Source organism: Paramisgurnus dabryanus, chromosome 16 (assembly GCF_030506205.2).
Source record: "Paramisgurnus dabryanus chromosome 16, PD_genome_1.1, whole genome shotgun sequence".
NCBI classification, from domain to species: domain Eukaryota; kingdom Metazoa; phylum Chordata; class Actinopteri; order Cypriniformes; family Cobitidae; genus Paramisgurnus; species Paramisgurnus dabryanus.
This window is the reverse complement of record NC_133352.1, coordinates 15,303,725-15,329,735: the sequence shown is the minus strand read 5'-3', so window position 1 is coordinate 15,329,735 and position 26,011 is coordinate 15,303,725. Positions and strand designations below refer to the sequence as shown.

The 26,011-nt window shown below is 37.5% G+C and overlaps 1 protein-coding gene across 2 annotated transcripts; it reads right to left on the bottom strand.

The window, feature by feature from the left end:
* Window positions 1-4,652: 4,652 nt before the first annotated feature.
* arhgef37 (Rho guanine nucleotide exchange factor (GEF) 37) lies at window positions 4,653-26,006 on the bottom strand. Of its 2 annotated transcripts, none has more exons than XM_065271426.2 (13): window positions 25,921-26,006; window positions 23,511-23,806; window positions 21,616-21,745; window positions 20,763-20,910; window positions 19,401-19,600; window positions 19,157-19,287; window positions 18,816-18,920; window positions 18,419-18,532; window positions 17,473-17,790; window positions 15,888-16,016; window positions 12,852-13,047; window positions 10,784-10,953; window positions 4,653-6,886 (listed from the first exon to the last, which is right to left on the bottom strand). In XM_065271426.2, exons 1-13 carry the CDS (start codon window positions 25,928-25,930, stop codon window positions 6,677-6,679), a joined length of 2,157 nt encoding a protein of 718 aa, XP_065127498.2. In that variant the 5' UTR covers window positions 25,931-26,006; the 3' UTR covers window positions 4,653-6,676. The 2 variants fall into 2 exon arrangements, with proteins under 2 accessions (XP_065127498.2, XP_065127507.2); XM_065271435.2 differs by lacking the exon at window positions 25,921-26,006 and adding an exon at window positions 24,689-25,014.
* Window positions 26,007-26,011: the final 5 nt, after the last annotated feature.

Genomic DNA, 26,011 nt, shown 5'->3' with positions numbered 1-26,011 from the left:
AAGAGCGACGGGAGGCGGAGAGATCTGAGACAAACAACAACATATAGAGCATGAATGAGTGGATAGCGAGTTTCCGTATGTTTCAAGGCTACACATGCTTGCTGCAAAATGACATGGGCCTAGTCGCCCCCTGTGCCAAAATCACCCGGTCTCCTCCTCCCTGCACTCAATGTAATAGCATATACAAAAACAAGAGGAAAACAACACTAGCAGGGTGCTACTTTTCACAGGGTGAGGCATAAGAAGGTCAGTGTGCTCTGATGACCCAACGGGAGAAAGACCAAGCCCACAGTTAGGCTATGGAGATCACCGTGGTTGAAAGTTCCCATGCACGGAATTCTCACTGATCCAACCGCTATGATTTATTGACCCTGTTCTCGCTCTCATTTCCTGGATGGGCTCCACCACTACTTGGTCGTACACTGAAAGGCAAGAAGGATTTACGGACCCAAAAGTTCAACGTTCCTGCGTTGGTGTAGGTCAATGTGTAAACAATCATGTCATGTAAACAGAAAGTTGTACAATCAATCGAATAATTTTATGCCAATATCCACATATTTATGCTTGCGGACGTGTGATCATTTGGCGACATAACTGTTTATAATTCTTCATCTCCATGTAAAAATGTCAAGACTTCATATAAATTCTTTTCTATATATATCTATCCTTTTGATGTCTGACTGTCTGGGCATGAAACCTCTAGCCACGATACCTCTGAACTTAACCTGAAGAGTTCAGTCATATAAACAACTGCGTGATCTGTCAACGTTACATTTTGTCAGAGACACCCAAATATGCACAGAGGTCAGTGAAGGAGGCAGCGGTGTCTCTGTGGCGGGAAAGCAGCTCACGTGCATCCTCGCCACATGAGATTTGATGTCTAATAAATCCGTTTTTCTCACGGAGATCTTTAGTTAAGGTTATGATAAAGTTATGGCGGTGCTACAGATCACCTGACAGCTCTAAAACAATCATGGCAGCAGTGCAATACAGTTACTAAATACAGGCTTGGTGTTAAGCTGGACAAGGCCACGTGCTATTTTTGCACTGCGGTCCTTGACAGATCCTGAGGTCTGCTATGCTGCGCACAAGCTCCTTGGCAGCAAGAGGGTTCCTGGTTGTACCCAGTCAAACATCTTCACGGCTGGTGACCTTTAGAGCATTCTCAAATGAATTTGACGCAAGAGTATTTTTGTCTTATTTTCCAGTAAACATCCTTCAAACAGAAGTTTTCTTGAGAACAAATTAAGGTTTGTTTTTTGAAAGTACATTTTGTAATGCACATCAGATAAATGTAACATGACATGGATATTAGATTTTTAAGTCCCCTGTGGTGTTTAATATGCTTTAAAGGGGACATGTCACAAGACTTTTTTAAGATGTAAAATAAATATTTGGTGTCCCCAGAGTACATATACTGTATGTGAAGTTCCCCACGTAAAAATTACCAATTTGTAGGTGTGAGCAAAAATGAGCTGATCTCAGTTCTAAATGGCAGTGCAGTGATTGGATGGTGAAGATTAAGGGGCAGTATTATTCCCTTCTGACATCACCAGGGGAGACAAACTTCAATGACCTTTTTTTCACATGCTTGCAGAGAATGGTTAACCAAGTTACTGTGAAATTCTGGGTTTGGGGGGTGATTTGTGGTTAGGTTTAGGATGAAAACAGTGCTTATCTGGCGAGATATGGCTGTAGCTGTATCCCTTCTAGCCACAATCGTGGATTAGGGAGGCAGAGCCATAGATATATGGATGCATAGACTCTGCATTGAAACAATTGCAGCACTGCTGCTTTAGATTTACTTCTTTGACGCAACTCACCCATGCAGCATGAATTCTCTAACCTGCTAATGTCAGCGTAGATAAAAATTTGTGCTACAAAACGCACAACTTACGTACGCATTGTAAAACTAGCAACTACATGTCTGGAACTGCCTTATGCAGCATCTATGTATATGTATATATGTATACATGTATACATGTGTATATGTATATGTATGTGTATATATATATATATATATATATATATATATATATATGTATGGATATGTATATGTATATGTATATGTATGTATGTATGTATGTATGTATGTATGTATATGTATATGTATATATGTATATATATGTATGTGTATATATATATATATATGTATATATGTATATATGTATATGTGTATATGTGTATATGTATATGTATATGTATATGTATATGTATATGTATATGTATATATATATATATATATATATATATATATATATATATATATATATATATAAATAAATGGTCTGAGCTAGTGCGATCGATTGGAGACAGGGACTAATTTGCATATTTATAGATCCGCATATACTAAATGAGGTAAGGGTGTAGTTACATTCAAGCAGTTTTAAAGCATGAAGAAATTATCATAACAGAAAAAACTTTTACATAGCCTATTAAAGGGACACTCCACTTTTTTTGTTGAAAATATGCTACTTTTCAGCTCCCCTAAAGTTAAAGGAACAGTATGTAGGATTGTGGTAAAAACCGGTACTGCAATCATAAAACTTGTGGCTAAAACTGGTACTGCAATCACACAACTTGTGGCCAATACGCGAAATAAAAACATAAACATCATAACCAACATAAACATCAGTTGAGGGCTGCAACTCCACTTTTTAAATGACAATATCCTGGCCAGACCACTGTTGACAGTAATATAAGTATTTGAAATGAAAATGATTTCTTAATGTCTAGTGACACATCAGGGCCTTTTTATGATTAATTGATATACATTTCTTGCATATACATTTGATTTTTACCATTTTGGAATCTATTCAAAAGATCTCAGGGTCTAGCTGTACCACTTTTAGCATAGCTTAGCATAATCTATTGAATCTGATTAGACCATTAGCATTGCTATATTGCTGCTGTACCACGGCTGCAGGAGGCGCAATGATATTACGCAGTGCCCGAAAAAAGTCCCCTGCTATTGAAAGTTACCAAGGAGACTATTTTCTGGCGCTGCGTAATATAATTGCCCCTGCTGTAGCCATGGCAGCAAAGTCCTTGAATATTATGTCAGAATGAGAGTATAGTTCCTAGCCATATCTGGCTAGAAAATCGCAACTATTAATTTTCCATCGGTCTTAGTACACAATGTAACTACAGAAGAGTCAAGTTCTGGATAAAAAATTTTGAAACTATTTGGTTATTTTTTAGTGTGATGCTAATGGTCTAATCAGATTCAATGGATTATGCTAAGCTATGCTAAAAGTGGTACCACCAGACCCAGAGATCTGCTGAATGGATTCCAAAATGGTAAGAATCAAATGTTTAACTCTAGGGGAGCTGGAAAATGAGCATATTTTCAAAAAATTTGGAGTGTCCCCTAAGAGGAATTTTTAGGATGAAAATGATCGACTACAGGGGGACTTTAAATGGCGTTCTAAGCGAATCTGCGAGACGTTAGTTATTGTTGACGTTTGAACTGTTTTCAAACAAACGGAGCGTAGCTAACTCCTGCCCCTGCCCCTCCCCCTCCCTTCCGTGCTTTCATGAACGCGCCCAACCCTCACCCCCAAATCCTTCTTGTCGTTTTTTGGCTGATACACTTTGTTATGGTTTCTGTTTGTAGGTTTGGCCACTGTTTTGTTATTGCCGTTTGTGAAGCCTGGGCTGTCTACAGAGATCGCGTTTTTTTACAGTTTGATCATCGGACAGGCAGCAAGCAGATAGTGAGGAGATGTTTGCTGAATGTAACAAAAAATGTTTTATGGTCTAAAACGCGTCAATTCGCTTAAGAGCACCTTTAAAGCAAAACAAGACAAAACTACTGGTTAACTTAAATATAAAGTAAGGCACATGTACATGGATATTTTTATATCAGTTAAATGTATCTTGTTTTGCATTAAACATCTAATATGTGTTTATGTCTAACAACACAAAAGTACTGATTAACGTACATACTAGTAAATCAGGCAATGATATGCAATAAATGACAATTATGCTTCTCTGACCCTGACTAACACCACTAAAAAAATCTAGATAGTGGAAATAAAGTTTATTGCAGACATAAAAGCCTTGTGCATGTTGATACTCCATTCATTCTCTTTCTCTCTCGCTTTCTCTCTCAGTGTGTGCGTGTGTGAGACGTCACCTCCCATAGGATGCTAAGGACTGGCAGCTGCACTACCCATCTTCTCCTACAGGGGAGTCGTTGAGGGATCCTGCCGACAAGCAGCTATTTTTAGACCACTGAATAGAAATATTTATTTATAGAACTTGGAGTTGTGTCGCATAGAGGAAGCAGTAGCTGTAGGGGTTCATTGCATCAAAGCTCTGCTGACAACCAGCACTTAACGGAGGGAGGAGCGATTGATGGGCAGCGCTCACGCACGATGGACCGCAGCATCACTGCCGTGCCTGCAGCATGAGGAGAAACAGCCATCATCAGAATCAGCCCTGCCGTGACATTTGCACGATCTCAAGAGGAATAGCTGCACTACATGCAGCATTATGCATTATCCCTAAATAAGCAAAAATTCTCAGGCACGTCCTGATCTGCTGCATATAAATGGAGCACTCAGAGGTCAGGTGTAAGACTTCCGACAAAAAGCTTCTGCACATTTTTGACACTGTGACTCAAAACAGATGAGATGATACGAGATGAATTCAGCAGGTCTGGAGGTTTAATTCAAGCATGAACCAACAATTTACGAGTTAGTGTATAAATAAATACAAATAAATAAGTGAAATATACAAAAGATGCCATATGCAAGGGGAGTATCACCAGAAGAACAGCAGGCAACTGAGGTGAACTGTTTCCCATTGGATTCCTGTTAAGGCGATTGTGAGGATCAGATGAATAATATATGACTGTTTGAAGGGATTAGCACAACACTGAATAAGGTAACGCTGGAAAGGTTCACAAAAGATACTCTGGTGCCTCTAGTGGACAGAAGATGATACTGCAGGCAGACTTCACAATAACAGATACTGCAGCAACCACATTTGCAATCACGAATCTGTAAATTTAGGTCAGGTTCTTCATAAAAGAGGTTATGAGGTCACCAACACGAGAACAAAGCAGTAACCAAAAGTGTATCTGCATGCAGGCAATAAATAACAGCAGTTCAACATCATTACTTTGCCAATGCACAGCAACCCCAAAAAGCACGCCACGATTAAAACTGTATAAAAATGTCATAATTTGCCAGTATAAATTTTTTTTGTTCTGCTGAACACAAAAGGAAGATGTGTAATGAAGCAGGAAAGAGAAGCACCATTTACTTCCATAGTAGGATTAATACTACTATAGAAGTCAATGGTGCTCCAAAATGACATTAAAAAAATGTGCAAATTAATAGGCAAAGTTTTCTTTATTTGTATGTTAATATGTGTTCCTGTATAGGTTGGTGGTAGAGCATTATGTTAGCAAAGCTAAAGGTCATGGGTTCGATCCCAGGGAATACACATACTGATGACATGTGTCTGTAACTGTGCATTCACACCAGACGTGGAAGAGGCGGCAAGCGCGCGTTGTTTACATGTTAAGTCAATGCAAAGACGCGAATAGTCATCCTACGGATTCTGGTGGATTTCCGCGTCTCATTAACCAATCAGGAGCTTGCTCTAGCAGTGACGTGATTACAGGAAGCGAGCGGAGGCGGAGCTCCTGGAGGAGCTGGTGAAACTCATCAAACAGGGTGTGCCTCAGGATCTGATGGACCCAGACACCGCACCGAACAAGTCCACGCCATTTTCCAGCTTTCCAAATCAAATAAACAGCAACTGCCCTCTTGACAACATCCATGTCCACCATTTTGCAATGCGACTGGAGTCGACCGGCTGGCAGTCGCAGAAGGCCCTCCCATGATGTGAATTTCAACGTGAATGTCTCGAATGACTAGAATTTCATGCACAAATGAAGCGAGTAAACTCAAAATGTTCAAGCGTCCATCTACACACAAATAGCGCGTTTTTGCCGCCTCTTCCGCATCTAGTGTGAACGCACTATGGATAATAGTGTCTGCCAAATGCATTAATGTAATATGTTAAAAAGTAAATCTACTGTTTTATATTTAAAACCCTTTTGTAAAATATATTGCTTGCTTTCTTAAAACTAAATTGGTTTAATAGTTCAATACATAAATGCAGTGACATTCATATAGTCGTACTGTTTGGGGCCACTTTACAATTGACATTCAAGATTAAAACGTATAATTAAAAGCACTGAACATAAAATACCGACTGGGATCCAGAGCAGTCTCAGAGTGCGACTCAAACCAAGATCCACATTTAATAGGAAAACCTCATTTGTTGCAGTTAAGCAGTTAAATAGGATCCAGGTTTTGGCATCCATCTTGTTAACAGCATCCCCTGAGTAGCTGTACTTTCCACTTTACAGCCGAAATGTGTATCCGAGAAATCCATTAAAGAGCATCTGTTAATCACAGGTAACTGCACGTCCCTTTAACACCATCCATGTGCCATGTCTGTCCAGCTCCAAGAAAAGCAAAGATCAAGTACTCCATAGCAGTGCCCAAGCACCACTCCATTTCAAACAGCAGTCGTATTAAGCACCAAACTGCCCCCTCATGTATAAAGAGCCCTTCAGTGCTGGCCTGTGTTTGTTTGGATGCCGGATAACGGGCTGTATCAGCAGCCCAGCAGGTATTTGGGGTATTTTCCGACATTAGCGATAAGGGAAGGTGGGCGAGGCGATTATAGAGGGCAGGATGTTGAGGTAGTTGGAGGGCACGTAGCCCCTCTGGCCTCGCGCCTCCACCAGACTCCACTCCTTGTTGCCACGCTTATCGTGAGGTTCGACCACCCGCACCGGTTCTCCACCCCTCAAAGAAAGCTCATGGGCGCTCCTTGCCGTGAAGTCGTAGACGGCATACACCTGCGGGCGCAGAAGAGAGTTGTGTTGGTGATGTTATTGTGATTTTATTGATTCTTTACATGACTGGCTATTTTGTGAGGTTTGTCTTGACATTTCAGAACGATGGAAAAACAGACCGACTCATCTGACAGGAAGCGGAGGGTTTTGTATCACATTGAAGGGTTTTTTTCATGAAAACAACCAGCTGCATATACATTATCCTGCTTATTACACTGCGATTTACCTTATGAGTCATGTAAGGAACATTAAATACGGATTTGAAATCATTTTTAACAAATACAGACCTTTTTGCGAGGAAAACCTGCTTACTTTCGGTGTCAAGATAAGATGTTTAAATGTCAAGAAAAAAATTCTTTAATCATTTGTAAATATTACGTAAATATTTTATTTTGTGTAATATAAAACTCAACATGTCAAAATGATTTTCAGCATCCAGGTTACCGTGTGTTATTAGTTACAGTTATTATCTGGGAATAACAAACCTGCCAATGATGTGAAAGGCCAAATAAAATCTAGCATTTAGAGTACCGTGTAAGTGGTTTTTAGTGTTAACACAATGTGCTTGAGACGATTTCAAGTGTGAAGTGTGGGTCGTTTCTTGGTTAAGCTCATTAGGTAAAGAGATCTTATGCTCAAAGGGTCTTCAGGCCGGTTAAAGAGCCCAGAATGTAAGCAAAGAAGATTAACAGAAGAAGACCTCCACCTGGTGGCTAAAACTGGTAATGTATTACCAAAATCAAGTTCATAAGTGGAACCTGCTAAATCAAGAATTACAGTTAATTTTGATTATAAGAGATTAAACATAAGTAAACATAACACACGCTATTACACTAAGCACCAAATCTCAGTGTAGTGGTTCTCAAACTGGGGGGCTCGAGATGATGCCCGGGGGCCCCAATTTTATGTCATTCTATAAAATATATGTATTTATCATAAATTCTGTGTAATTTAACTACTGGCCAACAGCACTGCATTGTTTCATTTATTATGTTTTGTTTATGTTTGCAAGCTGAAAAGTTTGAGAACCACTGCCTTAGTGTATAATTTTCCTTTCTAAAGTGATAAATAATGTAAATAATAGCAAAGCTCACATCAGCCCGGGCTTAAGAACGTTTGAACAGGTAGGAGGCTATGCCCCCTGCAAGGGGTTGGGGGGGTGAAATGTGTCTGCGCCAGTGGGCGTTTAGCAATCACAGTGGCTATGTTTACATGAACAAAATGTTGTCAAGCCGACTGAATTTAATCTGATTAAAGGTTATGACAGTACAGTTAACATGCACCCTAAACATTGCAATCTGATTAAAATGTTTATTTACATGTACATTTGATATAATCCGAACCAAACGTCTGCGCAAGCACACAGCCAGGGTTGCCAGATTCATGTATCAAAACTATCCCAAAGGACATTTTAAACTAGACCAAAAGCATCCCAATGACTTTTTACAGCCCAAAAACTAATAACGAATCAACAAAATCCTTTAATGTTCAACCCACAGAAGAAAAAAACTGGTTAAAACAGTTTTATAGTAGCCCAAATCTAAACTCGAAAAAAGCAGAGTACTTGGCAACGCTACCCAGCACACAGCATCTCTTGTCAAGTTCACGCTTTCTCTCTACATAAAAGTCAAAGCGAAGTTGAAAAAATTTGTTCTTAAAAAGTTTCAGGTATAGTCATAGAAAACAAAATTTTTAAAAGGGACAACGCTATTTCATTGCTTTATGTAGCCTAATGTTATGAAAGACATGAACGCTGTAGAATGTATAGCGTGTGACTCCATTAACTTAATAATGCGTTGCCATTGCGTATTTCTGTGATCAGAATCATGTGATACGCAAATATAAATGGGGAACAAGGTAGTTTGGCATCCGATTGAGAAAATTCTACGATTCACACGTTTGCATGCCTACTTTTCTCCTAATGATCGGATCACAGTTCGGATTACACCAACCCTTTCAATACGATCGAAATTTGCATCCAATCGATCTCAATTGTATAGATGAAGATGCTTACATGAAGGCTTATCAATACGATTACAAACAGATTATTTGGTTTCATGTACACATAGCTACTTGTATCTTTAAATTAAGGGTGTGATTAAAAAATATTACAAGAATACTATGATTATATTTTATACTAACTTTACTGCAGAATTTTAGGTTTTAAAAGTGTTTCAATGTTTTTCATTTAATGCCACATCCACAATATGTGGGTAGTCGTAGCCTTGTGGTTAGAGAGATGTAAAACGAAATTCACAGAATCACAGAAGATAACCAAACAGATTAAGCACTATTGACTTCCATAGTAGAAAACCAAAATACTATGGAAGTCAATGGCGCTCTGATAACAAATATCTTCCTTTGTTTTCAGCAGAACAAAGACATTTACACAGAACAACATGAGGGTAAATAATGGCAGAATTTGCATTTTTTGGGGTGAACTATCAATTTAACACACTTACCAGGTAATCTGGTAATCATCCTAAATGATTTTAAATCCATGGGCGACCACAGACGTAAGGATGGTTTTGAAGTGATTCTAACAACATAAATGCACACACTGGATGATTGGACCAGAGCATGATGACTGTAGTAATGATTTCAAAGTGACGCAAGAAAGACAAATATTGTGGTAGTTCGTGCATGACACTTTACAAAAGCACTTGTACTGTTGCCAAAGTTGTCCAAGTCAATATTTCTCTTTCATGTCATGTTTGTGTGTGTTTTTTTTCAGCTATAAAAGCACGCAACATCTGGTTGAAGCTTGCACACGCTCATTGGCTATTGCAGCTGTCACGTCGAAGGCAGCACGATCAAAAGTCGTAAATATCAGACTTGTTTTGGGCTCGAGAAGGCCTCAGCGCGATCGGAAGCAGCAAAATAATCCCCACACCAAATACCAGAGGTTTTTTTGGGGCAAAATAATCAGCTACGGTAAAACACTAATCGGTAACGCCCACTTTCGATCAATGAGGGGACAAATCGGGCTTAAAATCTTTAGGTGTGTGGACAGCCTAATTCTTCCAGTACCTTTATTATACATCATGCATATTTTTAGTTGCACACCAAATGCAAATTCAACAATCTGCACAAGTAGATTACATACAAAGTCAATGCATATACGCGAATAGAAGTGAACTTTCATGGGGCGATTCGAATGACACAAATTGGGCTGCACGATTGCCCCAAAAACACACTATTCGCTTCAAACTTTAAGTGAAACATTTGCATGACACGAAGTTAAATCCTGCGAGTAATCTAGAGAACGTGCTTAGCGTGTGGTGTGTACACAGCATGATAAGTGTCTATTACGTCACCATGTTCAAATTTGCATCTTTTCACGTTGTTTGCATTGACTATGTATGTAATCTACTCGCGCAAATATTTAAATTCACTGTGGTGTAATTTGTAAATGCTGTATATCGTATATAATTTATTTGTAAGCATTACATTTTAAACTGGATGAGATTTCTCAATAGAAGGAAAACAACTGCATCACTGTCAAAATGATAAACAACCTTTAAAAAAAAAATCAGTAATACAGCAGATTCATGAATCCCACATTCACATAAAATCTTCTTTCCAAACATGACGACAGAATGATACGAGACCTCTTGACAACCAGATCACGCAGATGAATGAATTAGTGTGTCTGTGTGTGTGGGAGGGGGGCTGTGATGGAGCATGACAGATCTGCAGACAATAAGCAGCACTTTATTTCTGTTCCCATTACTGAATTCACAAACATTGTGTGTGTTATTAATGATCATGAGATACTGCAGACCTGAGATCAATCTTCAGTTTCATTTCTTCTGACACACGAATCAGACAGAGTAACTAGGTGGCCCTTATGATCTGTCACTCAAAGCACACGCGTCTCCGTCCATGTGCGTCTCTTACCTGAAAACAGGGTGAGGTCGGGGTGATTGGGAATGGCTGGGCTCCTGGTGTGTAAGAGTGTCTTCTGGGCCCTGGACCTGTGGGTGTGATTTTCATATGAGGAGATGGTGGGTCAACAGTCATTTGATGGTATCGAGTCAGCTTTGATGCGGGCACATATCCCCTTGGGCCTGTGGAAAATAAAACACAAACCCTGTCAAGACTCAACAATCTGAACATTGAAAAGATAATTTTTAAATGTTGACTTTCATCAATGTAGTAACCATGCTTAACCAGCAGATGTCACTCGTGACATTAACAAACTTTAACATTAATTATTCTCCTAAAATTATTGTATACATTCAGTTTTATTATACTTAATTATTTGAGAATAAAATTCTCTTATATAACTAAAAGTGTATGTGCAAAATAACTGAGGCTTAAGAGAGCTGGCACATTTAAACAGCAAAAACTTATGTTTACCAGAGCCTTAAAGGAAAAACATTAAAATCTAAACTTGGGTAAAATACGCTATATAAAATACGCTATATATATATATATATATATATATATATATATATATATATATATATATATATATATATATATATATATATATATATATATATATATAGCGTATTTTACACAAGTTTAGATTTTAATGTTTTTTCTTTAAGCCCTAATATATATATATATATATATATATATATATTAGGGCTGTCAAAAGATTAATCGCGATTAATCGCATCCAACATAAAAGTTTGTGTTTACATAGCATATTTGTGTGTACTGTGTATAAATATTATGTATATATAAATACACACACATTCATGTATATATTTAAGAAATATTTGCATTTAAATACTGTATATACATTTCTATAATTTATATTATATAAATATAAATATTTTATATATAAATATAACAATTTCTTCTTAAATATATACATGATTGGGTGTGTTTTTATATATAAATAATAATTATACACAGTACACACACATATGTTATGTAAACACAAACTTTTATTTTGGATGCGATTAATCGCGATTAATCTTTTGACAGCCCTAATATATATATATATATATATATATATATATATATATATATATATATATATATATATATGGGCTGGGCATAGATTAATCTAGATTGGCAAATCTAGATCAATCTTATACAAAATAAAAGTAATTTTTGCAAAATATATGAGTTTGTGATGCGTGTAAATATTATGTATATTTAAACACACACACACACACACACACACACACACACACACACACACACACACACACACACACACACACACACACACACACACACACACACGCATTCTGGTTTCCATGTTTTATGGGGACATTCCATAGACGTAATGCATTTTATACCGTACAAACTGTATATTCTATTCCCCTTACCTACCCCATTCCCTAACCCCAACCATCACAGAAACCCTTCTACTACTTCACATTTTCAAGATACATCATTCTGTTTGATTTATAAGCTTGTTTCCTCATGGGGACATCAAAATGTCCCCACAAGGTCACAAAAACACTGGTATTCCTATCTTTGTGGGGACAATTGGTCCCCACAACGTGATAATTACCAGGTACACACACACACACACACACATTTAAGAAATGTTTTATTTAAATACAGTTTTTTATTTATATATAATTTATAATATATAAAAATATAAATTTATATATATACACACACACACAAATGTAAATGTTTCTGAAATACATACATGAATGTGTGTGCATTTATATATGCATAATAACTACATACAGCACAAACTCATATGTTATGCAAAAAAAATTACTTTTATTTTGTATGAGATTAATCTATGCCCAGCTCTCATATATATATATAGACAATTGCATTTAAATATAATATAATATAATATAATATAATATAATATAATATAATATAATATAATATAATATAATATAATATAATATAATATAATATAATATAATATAATATAATATATAATATTCAACACAATAAAAGTCTGCAGTTATAGTGAAACTGATTTCAAAGCAGTGCTCTTTATTTACAGAACATTGGGACCTCAGTGTGACAACTTTACCTCCTGCATCAACCAGCCATCGTCGTCGGTCTCCACGTGTGTCCATCTCACTGACGACAGCAACCAGCTCTCCTTTGCTGAGGGTCAGGTCCAGATCACGAATGCTCACTACAGGGCCTGTCAGCTGGTAGATCTTCTGTGAGCCGTGCGTTAGGGTCAAAGTCTTCAGACGGCGTTCAGAAACAGGACTGAGAGCCTGGAACATCATAATAAAACAGAGAAAAGCCTGATTGGACCGAATGCAATGACTAGAAGAACATTTTATGAACCTTCCACAGAAGATAAACATTATAGACAGTTTCAGCAGAAACAACATAAACAAATGGCTTTTCTGAAACAAACATAACATCTGGTAAACTCCGCAAAGAGTCCTTTTAGAGTAGTTTATTTCTGATGACAAGCAAAATAAACAACAAGATTACCTTGGTTTAAATCATAGCTAAAGTGTATCAGAAACTACACTGGGCTTATGTTACTGTGTATACAATCTTAACTACAGATCTGCTGCCAAACCTTCCTTCACATAGCGGTGATCCATGATCTCCATCACCCCTCATCTTTAGGAAACCAAAACATTTTATATTTTCGACGGAGTATTTGTTCCAAAGTTCAGTTTAGACACTAGCCAGACCATTAAAAAAAACAGAGACCGGAAGTTAAATTCTGCCCAGACGCATAACCGCGACAACAGACGTGCGTCTGATTAAACCGTCTAGAGCTTAAACCTAAATATCACATATAAAATAAATATCTGCCTTTAAGTCCTGCTTACAGCAATGCACATACTATAAGTAATTGAAGAGCTCAGATGCAAAACCCTCTAAATGCATCTGTCTGACATGTTTTCTTTTAAATTAGCATTTTTTTTATCAGACTCTTATGTGTTTGGGACAAGAAGTTGTGGTTTAAAAGTGCATATTTTTTTATTTTTCTTGTTAAAAATGGCAATCGTTTCGCTAGATAAGACCCTTATGCCTCGTTTGGGATCGTTTATAGTCCTTTGAAACTCCGTTGAAAAAAACTGTTAAGTGTTGAGTTAAGTATTAAATGTTGGGCTCTATTAAAGTCCATTAAAATGAGAAAAATCCTGCAATGTTTTCCTCAAAAAACATAATTTCTTCTCGACTGAACAAAGAAAGACGTCAACATTTTGGATGACATGGTGGTGAGTAAAAAAATAAAAAATATGCACTTTTAAACCACAACTTCTCATCTAGGTCTGGTCCTGTGATGCGCCAGCGTGACCTCACGCAATACGTCATGACGTCAAGAGGTCACCGAGGACGAATGCGAAACTCCGCCCCAGGGTTTACAAGTGTGGAGAAAGAGGACCGTTCCTACGTTGTTGTATGTCAACTGATACTAATTAATGTCTTTGTGTCAGTTTATTGTTTAAAATGGTCCGCAAAAGTGCGTTTCATATATGTAACACGTGACCTTTCCACGTCACTACACATTTACGTGAGGTCGCACTCTATTAAAGTCCATTAAACTGAGAAAAATCCTGCAATGTTTTCCTCAAAAAACATAATTTCTTTTCGACTGAACAAAGAAAGACATCAACATTTTGGACGACATGGTGGTGAGTAAATTATCTGGATTTTTTTTAAGAAAACTGACTAATCCTTTAAGAGGACTTTTCTGAAAAATGTAACTGATTCTGCCAACAACACGGTATGTCCGAATGACCTAAGGCCACGATAAAGTGAATCGTAGGCGAAAGTATTTAATGACATATAATACGTGCTGAGAACATTTGGTTAATATCGTTATCTAATTTTTGATGGTGGTCGCATTTAATGGCTTTTGCATCTGAGATTTTCAAATTATAAAAAAAAACACTGCTGTGCACTCCTAAAATCTTTTGCCAACATGTTTGACAGGATTTTAAAAAGTTTATGCCACTAGAAAGCAGTCCAACCACTAAAAGGACAATTCAAATAACTTAACTGAAAAAAATAAAATCCAGTTTAGTACTTTGTGCTTTAAATGCTGGATTGTCCTGACCCATAAACTTTCATTGCAAGCCAAGCTCATGCATCACCAGTTGAACTACATCAAGCTTTACTGTAAACATGATTTTTGTTTAATTTTGACTCATCTGTTAGTTTATAAAGGCATCTGTGGCAGACTATCGGCAATAATTTTGATACAGCCTGACTTAAACTGAATCCAGAATGCTCATTTAAATGAATGATGTACAAAGTAAAAGCAATAATTGCATTGCAGCTTGACTTTGATCTGAGGAACCGAGACAAGAAAAAAACATGAGAGAGTCACTCCCGGGATTAACATTCGTGATCTCTGTCAGCAGACACTCGGTTCATCTGAAGATGACAGTCTGTCTCTCTGTTTGATCATCTGGTCTTTTTTCTAAACTCATCGCATCTGATGTCTTTATTAAGGCAGACATGGTATTGATTAAAATCTGCTGCCGAGACACCCATCAGACTTTGGTTAGTAATGACATGTGAGATGTAATGATGACCTATGGTATCACAAATTGTGATGTAATGACAATTCCGAATACCAACACAGCTCTGAAATATAAGACATGACATGCCTCTACCTATGCCATCAAGACGCAGTGATTTAAGCATTTATGTAACGTGACATCAAAATCGAGCCCATTTACATCCTTATGTTCTTGATTTGCTTGATCTGTCAGTGCACATTACTAAGCAAACAGTGGCCTAAAGCTACAAAATAAGATGATAAGATAATAAAAAGTAGCTGTGCCCAAACATTCGGTAGCGAAGTCTCTGACAAAAACAAAGGGCAGCTGTTTATGACCAACCATAATACAGTTACCCCAAAATATATATTAAATTACACCATTACAACTAAACTAGATGGATTAATGCAAAACACATGAGAGTCAAATTATACCAAGGAAGGTAAATGAATGGTTGCATTTAGCTCAGGGTTTATTTCACCACTGTCCACAGAAACCAGCAAGCATGAGGAGAACCGGCACTCTGGAAACACATCTCCACCCAACAACAGACAATGGTGCGACTCTGTGTTGAAACTGACCTGCACAATGGGAGCATTGAGCGTCTCCTGAACATTCTGACACAGACTCTCCATCTTTCTCGAACCCTCCAGCACCAAACTCTCTGCCCACTTCCAAAACTCACCATCCTCCAATTTACTGTGTGGGAGCTGCCGGGAAACAAAGATGGATTCATAAACACTGCCTGGCTGAATTTAATAACAATTTTCCAGCCACGCGCTGTCTGTCAGTTAACAGCAGATGGCTGAACTGAAAGTTTAACAGCCTATTGAATTTATTAGATATTGTGCAACTAAAATCATGTGGATTAAAACTGTGAAAGGCATGACTGACATTAATAGACTGGAAGTGTGTTTATAATCACTCGGCAATGTTAAAAAATGCACAGAAAAAGCTGGCTGGTATGGCGCCGCCTCTTAAACATCAAGGCAGGACATTTGTGTGACATATGGTACAGAGATGCCTTTACCTGGTTGTACTGTGCACTTTAAACTGTGCAACTGTCCGAGTTGCATATGTCCATCGTTTTTCAGACAAACACATTTTCGGATATTTTAGAAAATGTTTTAGATCTTTCAGTTGATTAAATGTAATGTTACGGGGTCCACCCACAGTCCACGACCTTCAAGTCCAAAAAACATGCGTCCATCCTTCACAAATTCAATCCAAACGGCTCCAGGATGATAAACAAAGGTCTTCTGAGGGTAATCCACGCGGTGTTGTTGTAGAAATATCCATATTTAAAACTTTATTAACGAAAATAAATACCTTCCGGTAGCGCCGCCATCTTAGACTCCTCTGTATTCAGGAGAGAGTATTAGCGTAGTGAACGCACTTTTCTTAGTGACGTATGACAAATTCGGAGGGCGGGGGCACAGAGCAGCAGCAGAGTAGCCTCCGTAGGCTGCGTAAGCTCTCATCCTGAATGCGGACGTGACTAAGATGACGGCGCTACCGGAAGGTATTTAATTTCGTTAATAAAGTTTAAATATGGATATTTCTACAACAACACCGCGCGGATTACCCTCAGAAGACCTTTGTTTATCATCCTGGAGCCATTTGGATTTATTTTGTGAAGGATGGACGCACTTTTTTTGGACTTGAAGGTCGTGGACCCCGTAACATTACATTTAATCAACTGAAAGATCTAAAACATTTTATGAAATATCCGAAAATGTGTTTGTCCGAACAACAATGGACATATGCAACTCGGACAGCTTGGGGGTGAGTAAATCATGGGTTTAATATCGTTTTTGGCCGAACTATCGCTTTAAAAGGGTCTCAAATTTCAAAATTACCCTATGATTTGTGTGTAATCAATGTGATTTTGTAAGAAAAATATCCATATTTCAAACTTTATAAACTATAATAACTAGCTTCCTGTAATGACACCATCTAGGACTCATGTTTTAGCTATATATAAATATTAGCTAAATATTAAGCGTTCTCTGCCATGGGTAAGTTGCGCAGTGACTCTAAGATGATGTTGTTACCGGTAGCTAGTTATTATAGTACGTTTTACATGTAAAAGACACTACACCGAGCTTAAGGCCACTGAATCATAAAACAACCTCTGTTTAAGTTTTTCTCTGCCCTACTTTATACCTGATGGATGAAGCTGGTAGCTAGCTGCTCCATATCAGTGGCCAGGTCCCTCTGGAGGCAGCTGAAGGCCTCCAACGTGGCCCATAGGATATGCAGAGCTTTCCCATTGAACTGAGGAAGTTCATTTAACAGCAGTGTGTTGATGGTCTTGTATGTGCTGGCTATGGCCTGCTCCTCAAAGCTCAGGTGGCTCTTCTCTTCAATAGGCCCATAGTCCAGCAGCTTGTCTTGTCGCTTGCGAATGAGGTTGCGAGGTCCCGCCATCAGCTCCCGCAGCGAGCTCAAGGGCTTAAAGACTAGTGTCTTCAACCGCTCCTCCTGAATGAATCAGTTATGGGAAGAGAAACACAAAGGGTGTTATGAAGGCATGATAAAACTGTAAGCAGTATTAGGTCCACTGTAGATGAATAGGGAAAGCAGAAAATGGCTTGCTGGGTAAAGACAAATTTCATTTCTATTTAAAGATGCAATGTGGGACTTTTAGAAGGAGCTCTTGACAGAAATGCAATATAATATACATAACTATATTAGAAGTGGTGTATAAAGACCTTACAAAATTAACTGTATTGTTTTTATTACCCAAGATGTTTTTTCTACATACACCACGGGTGTCCTTACATGGAAGTCGGTATCATGTTTCTACGCTAGCCTTAAACGGACAAACCTGTCCTGTGGCAGCTACCGTAGTTTGTCTTTGCGTTTCGAAATTGAGGTTGGTTGCAATTTGCAATCTCACCACTAGATGCCGCTAAACACCCACATTGCACCTTTTAAAGTCTATTGATCCATCAAATAGGTTTTGTAATTAGCCAAAGTGCAAAAGAGATAACAGATATAACCTAAATATCCCCCTGAAGGCCTTCAAAAGCCAAAAGAAGTGAATCTTTATCACTAACAATAGTAAATGTCTCTCAAGCATGTGAATTGTATCTACTTAAGGGCTTACATATGCAGGGTATATCCACTGTCTGAGTGCCACCGTGATTTCTTTAGAGAACAGGGCGGCTTTCTCGCCCTCCAGATCAAGATCTGCTTCATCCGGTCTGCAGCTGAGGAACCTCTGTACACAGAAAAACAGCTCGGATGGGTAAATAAATCTTTACAAACAAAAAGCAGTCATCTTAACTACATAGTCGTCTGTAACCCTATCCATGCCCTGGGATCAAGTTTCCTACAGATTATCTACTCAATCTCCAGCTGAAGTAACAATAGGAAATGTTTAAGAAGTTGATCCCGGGGAGTGCTGGATTCATACAGAGGAAACACCAAAACAAACGGGAGCATCGACGATTGGTTAATATGTAACTGTGGCTATTTAGATAAGGAATAATTTCTATACAAACCTGTAGATGGTGAAGATAGGCCACCATGTTATTATGGAGGTCTGAGACACCCCTCTCCAGCAAAAAAAAGAAGCCGGCAAGGGAATCGAATTCTTCATCTATCAGCTGTGGTATGATTGAAAGAGTACATAGTATATTAGTAAAGAATAAAGATACAGGAACTTAGTATAAAATAGGGACAGTTCACCCAAAAATAAATATGATTTACCCCCCCCCCATTGTTTTAAGAGACAGTAAGTGAATATTTTACAAAAACATTTCGTGTGAAAAGGTATGTGAAATTATAGAGAAACAATGTTTGCATATTTTTTGGGTGTTGTCCTGCTTTATGGCACAGTTACCTTTGGAACCATTCCTGTCTCGTTCTTTATGAACTGGCTGAGGCGAGCTGTCTTTTTGGCAATGCTGTGGCTGCTCAGTCGATTGATCTTGTCCTTTATGGTCAAGTTTTCGGTCTTCTTATACTTATCAGCTTTGAAACAAAGATTGAGATTATTAAAGCAAACCAAAAATTGATTCAATCGAGATCAGACTTGTTTTAATTAAAGTACTGGAAAAAGTTTTTTACACCACGTTCGTCCTTACCCACTTCACGGAAGCGTTTATATTCATTGATCCTGCAGTTGATCTGGACCGCAGCGTGCGCTGTGTCCTCCAGGATGGAGTAAGCAGGATGTTGGGGGTCTGTTTCTTTTTGCATAGTCTGAAACAACAGAGGGTAGCGAGCGATCCTCTGAACCGGCGTCACCAGAAAGAAGCTAAGAGTGGATGCGTTCACTTCAGGACTGAAGACAGAAATGATCAGGGGTCAAAAAACAAACAAACAGACTTGTGGGTAGTACACTGATTCTTAAAACTTGTGTAAAACTCTCAATTGTGCCCAATTTATTGAATTATTTAACCGCAATTTGTGGTACAAAAACAAAATCTGATTGTTGAAAGCCAATGTAAGATAAAGCCAAGTGACCAAACATTACTAAAACATTTGGGTGATTCTCGCGAAATAAGACTTATGAGGTGTCATGAAACAGTTTGATAAAAAAAGTAAATGCTATCAAAATAAGAAGCATACAGTTACAAACACCTTTTCATGTACTATTTTGCACATGATTTCAAATCACATCATACAAACCAATTTTGTTGTTTTTTCCACATTTAAAAAGAACATTTTCATTACTGCAACGTGTCCATAACTGGATTTGGGTTCATTGACATGGAAATATTTATAATTAAAAAAATCTAAAAAAATAAAAAGCTTCAGTGCATGTTAAACTATACACGTTTACAGTAAAGAAACAAGTGGTATTTGGTGATCATTGGTAAATGTAGAGACAATAATAAGGAATTTATAAGGAATATAAATGTGTCCAAATTTTCTCATCCTCCGCAACAATCAATCATTGTTTAAGCCCTCAAGGAACTAAATTTGGAAGGGACATAATTGACTGTGAAACTCAAGATGGCTACCAGGTGAGCAGTTATTTTTTTTCCCTCCTGATAAAAGTTGAAATTTTGTTTCTCATAGTACCTAGACAACTTTTTAGTTCTCATTACCGAAACATGAGTTTGTAAATGGATATATTTAATGTAATGTCATGTTGCGGTAATGATCATTTTTGATAATGATCACCTTAAAAAATGTAAATAATTCTATAGGAAATATTTTTAAATCTTCTAAAAATAATGGCTTTAGTAAGTTTAGACCTTAATCTTATATGTGCAAAACAAAAATGGGCTTCACAGGCTTTTTAAAAATTCTGATGCTGAACACCTTCTAAATCTGGATTTCGTGAGAATCAACCATTTATTTATGCAATAGGTTGCCTCAATGCACAGCTCTGAAAGATCCAATTGATGTATATTTTAAAGTTACAAAGTGCACTTTAAATGGTTTACTCACTAATTTAATATTTATCAAAAATTGGACATCTATTAATATACACTTACGCAGATGACTTAATGATTTTAGCCATCTCTGTCCACATGGTCTCTTTCTGTTTGTAGCTGTTCTCCAAAGCAGTGACGTTATTGTAGTTGGCCAGATACTCTTTATAAGCCATCTCTATGTCTCGAGACAGGCTCAGGAAAGAATTGCCTGATGAAAAGAAAAAAAGCTACTTTATAATATGGACCAAAATAACACATTTTCTTTCTTTATCTGTTTTCTACCATTTCATGTATATGCAATGAACAATCTTGAACATACATAAAATACTTAAACAATTCATCATAACTTCCAGTGTATTCCTGAACTTCCTGTAATGCAGGTTTTTGATTCTTCATCCATGAGATCATAAGTAAAAATGTTTTGATGTCAAAAGGTAGTAAGTGGGTTGGTGTGACATGTGGACATCTGACAGAGAAAACTAAAAGTTAACCTGATTTTGTTTTGTTGTAGGTCCTTGCACCTGAAGCTGTAATGCACTCTAGATAGGTTGTAACGCGTGCAAATGTTTAAAACCAGTGCGAAAGTTGTTCCCTTCCACTGCCACACAAGTAATTTACAGCGTGAACAGGCAGACACGCTCAGATTAATGGCATCAGGTGGTTGCGGTCATGAAAGTGTTGCCAGGTTCCCTTAAAGTTAAGCAGCTTCTGTCTTCAGCTACCAATCCATTGGATTATCACAGATAAATTAGTTAAAAATGAGTATATAAATAAATAAGAACTACTGCACCACCTCCCAATACTAACGTGTATCGGCTGCTATCTCACAGACTGACCAATAGGACAATCTGACTATGGAAAATATCACCCAACACTAGAAACCTGACATTCGAGTTTGCCCGGTTATACTCACAGATTGTTTCGAGGTATTTTGGGTCACTGTGCTGAATGTGTGACTGGTCTACGAGACTTAGAAATCTGCTGGAAACATCCATCACCTCATCTATGTGCTGGAACATACTGTCCAGGTTTGGTGGAGAAGGCTGAAAGGGAAATATTATACCATATAATAAAACAATATGCAAATGCATACTATGTATGAAAGTTAATAGTTATAAAATAAGTTAAAAAGTAAAACTGATTTACTTTTGCAGTCAATATTGAAAATCATATATTCCAGAGCCAATCAATATACAATTTTATCAAGTCATCTTTCTGGCTCTGGCAACACACAGCCCATGTTGTAATATTTTACAGTGTACAGGGCATGGCCATGTGTATGAACAGTCTCATTTGCAGAAATGGTTAAAGGATTAGTCAATTTTCTTAAAAAAAAAATCCAGATAATTTATTCACCGCAATGTCATCCAAAATGTTGATGTCTTTCTTTGTTTAGTCGAGAAGAAATTATGTTTTTTGAGGAAAACATAACAGGATTTTTCTCATTTAATTGGACTTTAATGGACCCCAACACTTAACAGTTTAAATGTAGTTTAAAATTACAGTTTCAAAGGACTCTAATCCCAAACGAGGCATAAGGGTCTTATCTAGCGAAACGATTGTCATTATGGCAATAAAAATAAAAAATATGCACTTTTAAACCACTTGTCTTCCTACGGTCCTGTGATGCACCAGCGCAACCTCAGGTAATACGTCTTCACGTCAAGGTCACCGATGACGTATGCGAAACTACGCCCCAGTGTTTACAAGTGTGGAGAAAGAGGACCGTTCCGACGTTGTTGTATGTGTAATGATTTTAATTAATGTCTTTGTGTCAGTTGATTGTTTAAAATGGTCCGCAAATGTGCGTTTCGTATATGTAACACGTGACGTTTCTACGTCATTTCGCAATTACGTTAGGTCGGGCTGGCGCATTACAGGACCGGAGGAAGACAAGAAGTTGTGGTTTAAAAGTGCATTTTTTATTTTTATTGCCAAAAATGACAATCGTTTCACTAGATAAGACCCTTATGCCTCTTTTGGGATCATTTAAAGTCCTTTGAAACTGCCATTTTAAACTGCATTAAAACCGTTAAGTGTTGGGGTCCATTAAAGTCAATTAAAATGAGAAAAATCCTGGAATGTTTTCCTCAAAAAACATAATTTCTTCTCGACTGAACAAAGAAAGACATTAACATTTTGGATGACATGGTGGTGAGTAAATTATCTGGATTTAAAGAAAAATGGACTAATCCTTTAAAAAAATATTGTGTTAAATTAAACTGTGAAGTAAAGCAGTTACAATAAAAGCATAAAGGGAAATACAGGGAAAACATACAGGTTTATAGACTTTTTCCACAACTCTAGAATGCCTCTAGCAATGCAAAGATCTTGAGTTTGATTACCCGTGAGCCCACAAGCTGGCGTACCTTTAAGGCATTGCAAGTCACGTTTGGGGATTACCAAAGTTGCACGATTTTGCTTCACGCAAGCAGCTTTAAACTGGAGCATCTGTTTCTCTCATGCTTTAAGATCGCTCTATTGTGAGAATAACACGCAACTGCTGTCACTCCACACGAACATATTTGTATAAAAAGGTGAAAAATACCTAGCAAGAATGGCAAAAAAGGAATTGGCAACATTTTAGGTGTTGGTGCTTTCACAGGGAAAGCTGAATGGAAAAACAGACGTGTTTAAAATGTTAATCCATCAATTGAACTGCAGTTTTATGTGTGAAAGTACATTTACATTTATGCATTTGGCAGATGCTGTTGTCTAAAGTGACTTACAGTACATTCGTGTTTCTGGGAAATCAAACCGCAATGCTTTACCAACTGAGCAACAGAAACACCTATCTGAAGTGCATACCTGTAGTTTCCGCAGGTTGCTGTGGATGGTGACCGTACAGAGCTGCAGATTTTTCAGATAGTTTCGTTCGGTGTACACCAGCTCCTCTATGGACATTAGTTGTCTCTGAGTTGCCCTCTCTTTGGCAGCTGCCTCCTCTGCAGCAGCCCTTGCCTTCCTCTCTTCATCATCCTCTGCAGACTCCTCCAAAGTGTCATCCATCTCTTTAGCGCCTTCTGTTCTGTCGTCCTCCTCTGCTGTCAGTATCACTATTGGAGGCGCATTTAACTTAAGGGAATTTGCCATAGTGGAGGTGCCTAGGATGGCGATAGCAAAAGTTAGATTGCAATACTGGACACGGATATACAGCACCACCAACACAAGACTCAACCGCCGCTGTATGCAACCGTTTGACAGCTACAATGAAATGACTTTCGATGCAAATTTGTATCGATTTAAAGGATCTTAAGGATGCTGATCTTGGATCAGCTCACATTGGATAAACTCTTTGACTACCGAAATACTACCAATCAAACTCTTCCTTTAAGAACTTACACACACATAGGACAGACCATTATGTCACACATTTTAAAGACCACCCATAAAGAGAAGTAATTGTCCTGAAGGACTAAGTACTCTGCATTGTTGACTACCCAGGAGGGGGGCATTGGGAGGACACCATGCGTCTGAATACCCTCTTCAGTTTCACTTTCATAGATAATACCGAATAATTGGTTATGGGTACAAACCCAGAATTTACATATACTGAAGATCTCCAAACAACAACGACATCATTCAATACAGTTGAGATAAGTGTAAAAAAAATAAGATATTTGTTTAAGCACTAAAGATAATCAGGTTTAATATAAAAAGGATTAAAAAGGTACCAACACCAGTCATTTACTACATCTACACCCTCATGCAAATAACACTGCAGGCTCAATATCTACATAAAAACAACTGTAAGCAAAAACCTCGCCACATCTGCAACCTTTAATAGCAAAACAACCTGTGTTCAAGGCCAGCATGCTCAAGAAGAAAACCGCAAACTCAGCAAGTAGCACAGAGCTTACACTGGCTCACTATCAGCTATAATAGTGCTGCACTGCAGTATGACAAACCCTTACTTAAGTACAAGTAAGGAGACGACTGGTTAAAAACAATCACCAAGCCCAAAAACAACTTAAGCACATGATTACCTTTAAAGATCGAGAAGGACTAATCCTGGGTTCTGGAAAACTGAGACGTGTGGTTGGGCAAAGCCTGGCACATAGCCTCAGACTAGTGTAAGTTTGTCCACTGAGACAGAATCCAGGGCCTCATGTGGCACGAATGTGTAAGGGACAGGGGGATGGGTGGGTCGGTCAGTTGGGTGGACTGAGCAGGGGGAGGTGGGATTTTAGCATTGGGGTTTCGGATAGGACCACTACGGATACACACACACACACACACTGATGAATAAACAGTCTGACTGCAGTAGCCACTGGGAAGGAAGTGACGCCTGCTCAGGATGAAGCTGATTGGCTGGTGGCAGATCAAAAAACTGAGCCAGAGTGCACAACACACACACACTCAGTTGCATCTGCAGTAAACAAAACTCCATGTGGTCAGGAAATTACTCACAAACATTTGCAGTCAGTGTTACTGACGTTTTCAAGGTGTCAAAAACCTACATCCTGAAGAAAATGTCAACTAAAAATAAGATGTTGACATAAGATATATATATATATATATATATATATATATATATATATATATATATATATATATATATATATATATATATATATATATATATATATATATATATATATATATATATAAATCTTTGTGTATATCCTAATGCCATTTTTATTTTTAATAAATTTAGTTTTTTATTGAATTTTATTGGAAATTTGTTACCACAAGTATATTTTGTCTAGAAAACAATTAAGAATTTAGGCATAAACCTCTATATTAAAGATTTTTAGATATCATAAGAAAACATTTTAGTGATGCTGTAATGCCTCTTCCTTATCTTGTAGGTATATTTAGTAATAAAATGCTAAGTCAACAGCTGTTTAGTTTCAGCATAGAAAGATAAAAATAAAGAAAAAATAATATTTTTTTTAATGATTTTTACTCATGTGACTGAAACATAAGCACTGCCACATAATCAATAAATGTAACTAAAAAAAAATATCAATATATACATCTAAACCCATATACCCATGACACGAGTCAAATCATAAATAAGACCCTCCTTATGTTGACATATTGTTTACAACCTTAAAATTCGTTTAATTACTATAAAAACACAAACCAGACAAATGCCAGTTAAAGTATGTATAAATATGAAGCTCAAAAACATTTGTAATGACTGACAAGGTTCAATCTTGAAATTTAAAAGCCACATTTACATTTGGTATATTTTCAGAATATATCATCTTACCTTTATACATCTAAAGCGCAGAACAGTAAAACATCTTTTATCACGCTGTTAAAGTTTGTTAACAGGACTCGAGAGCGAGCTGTCGCGTGTA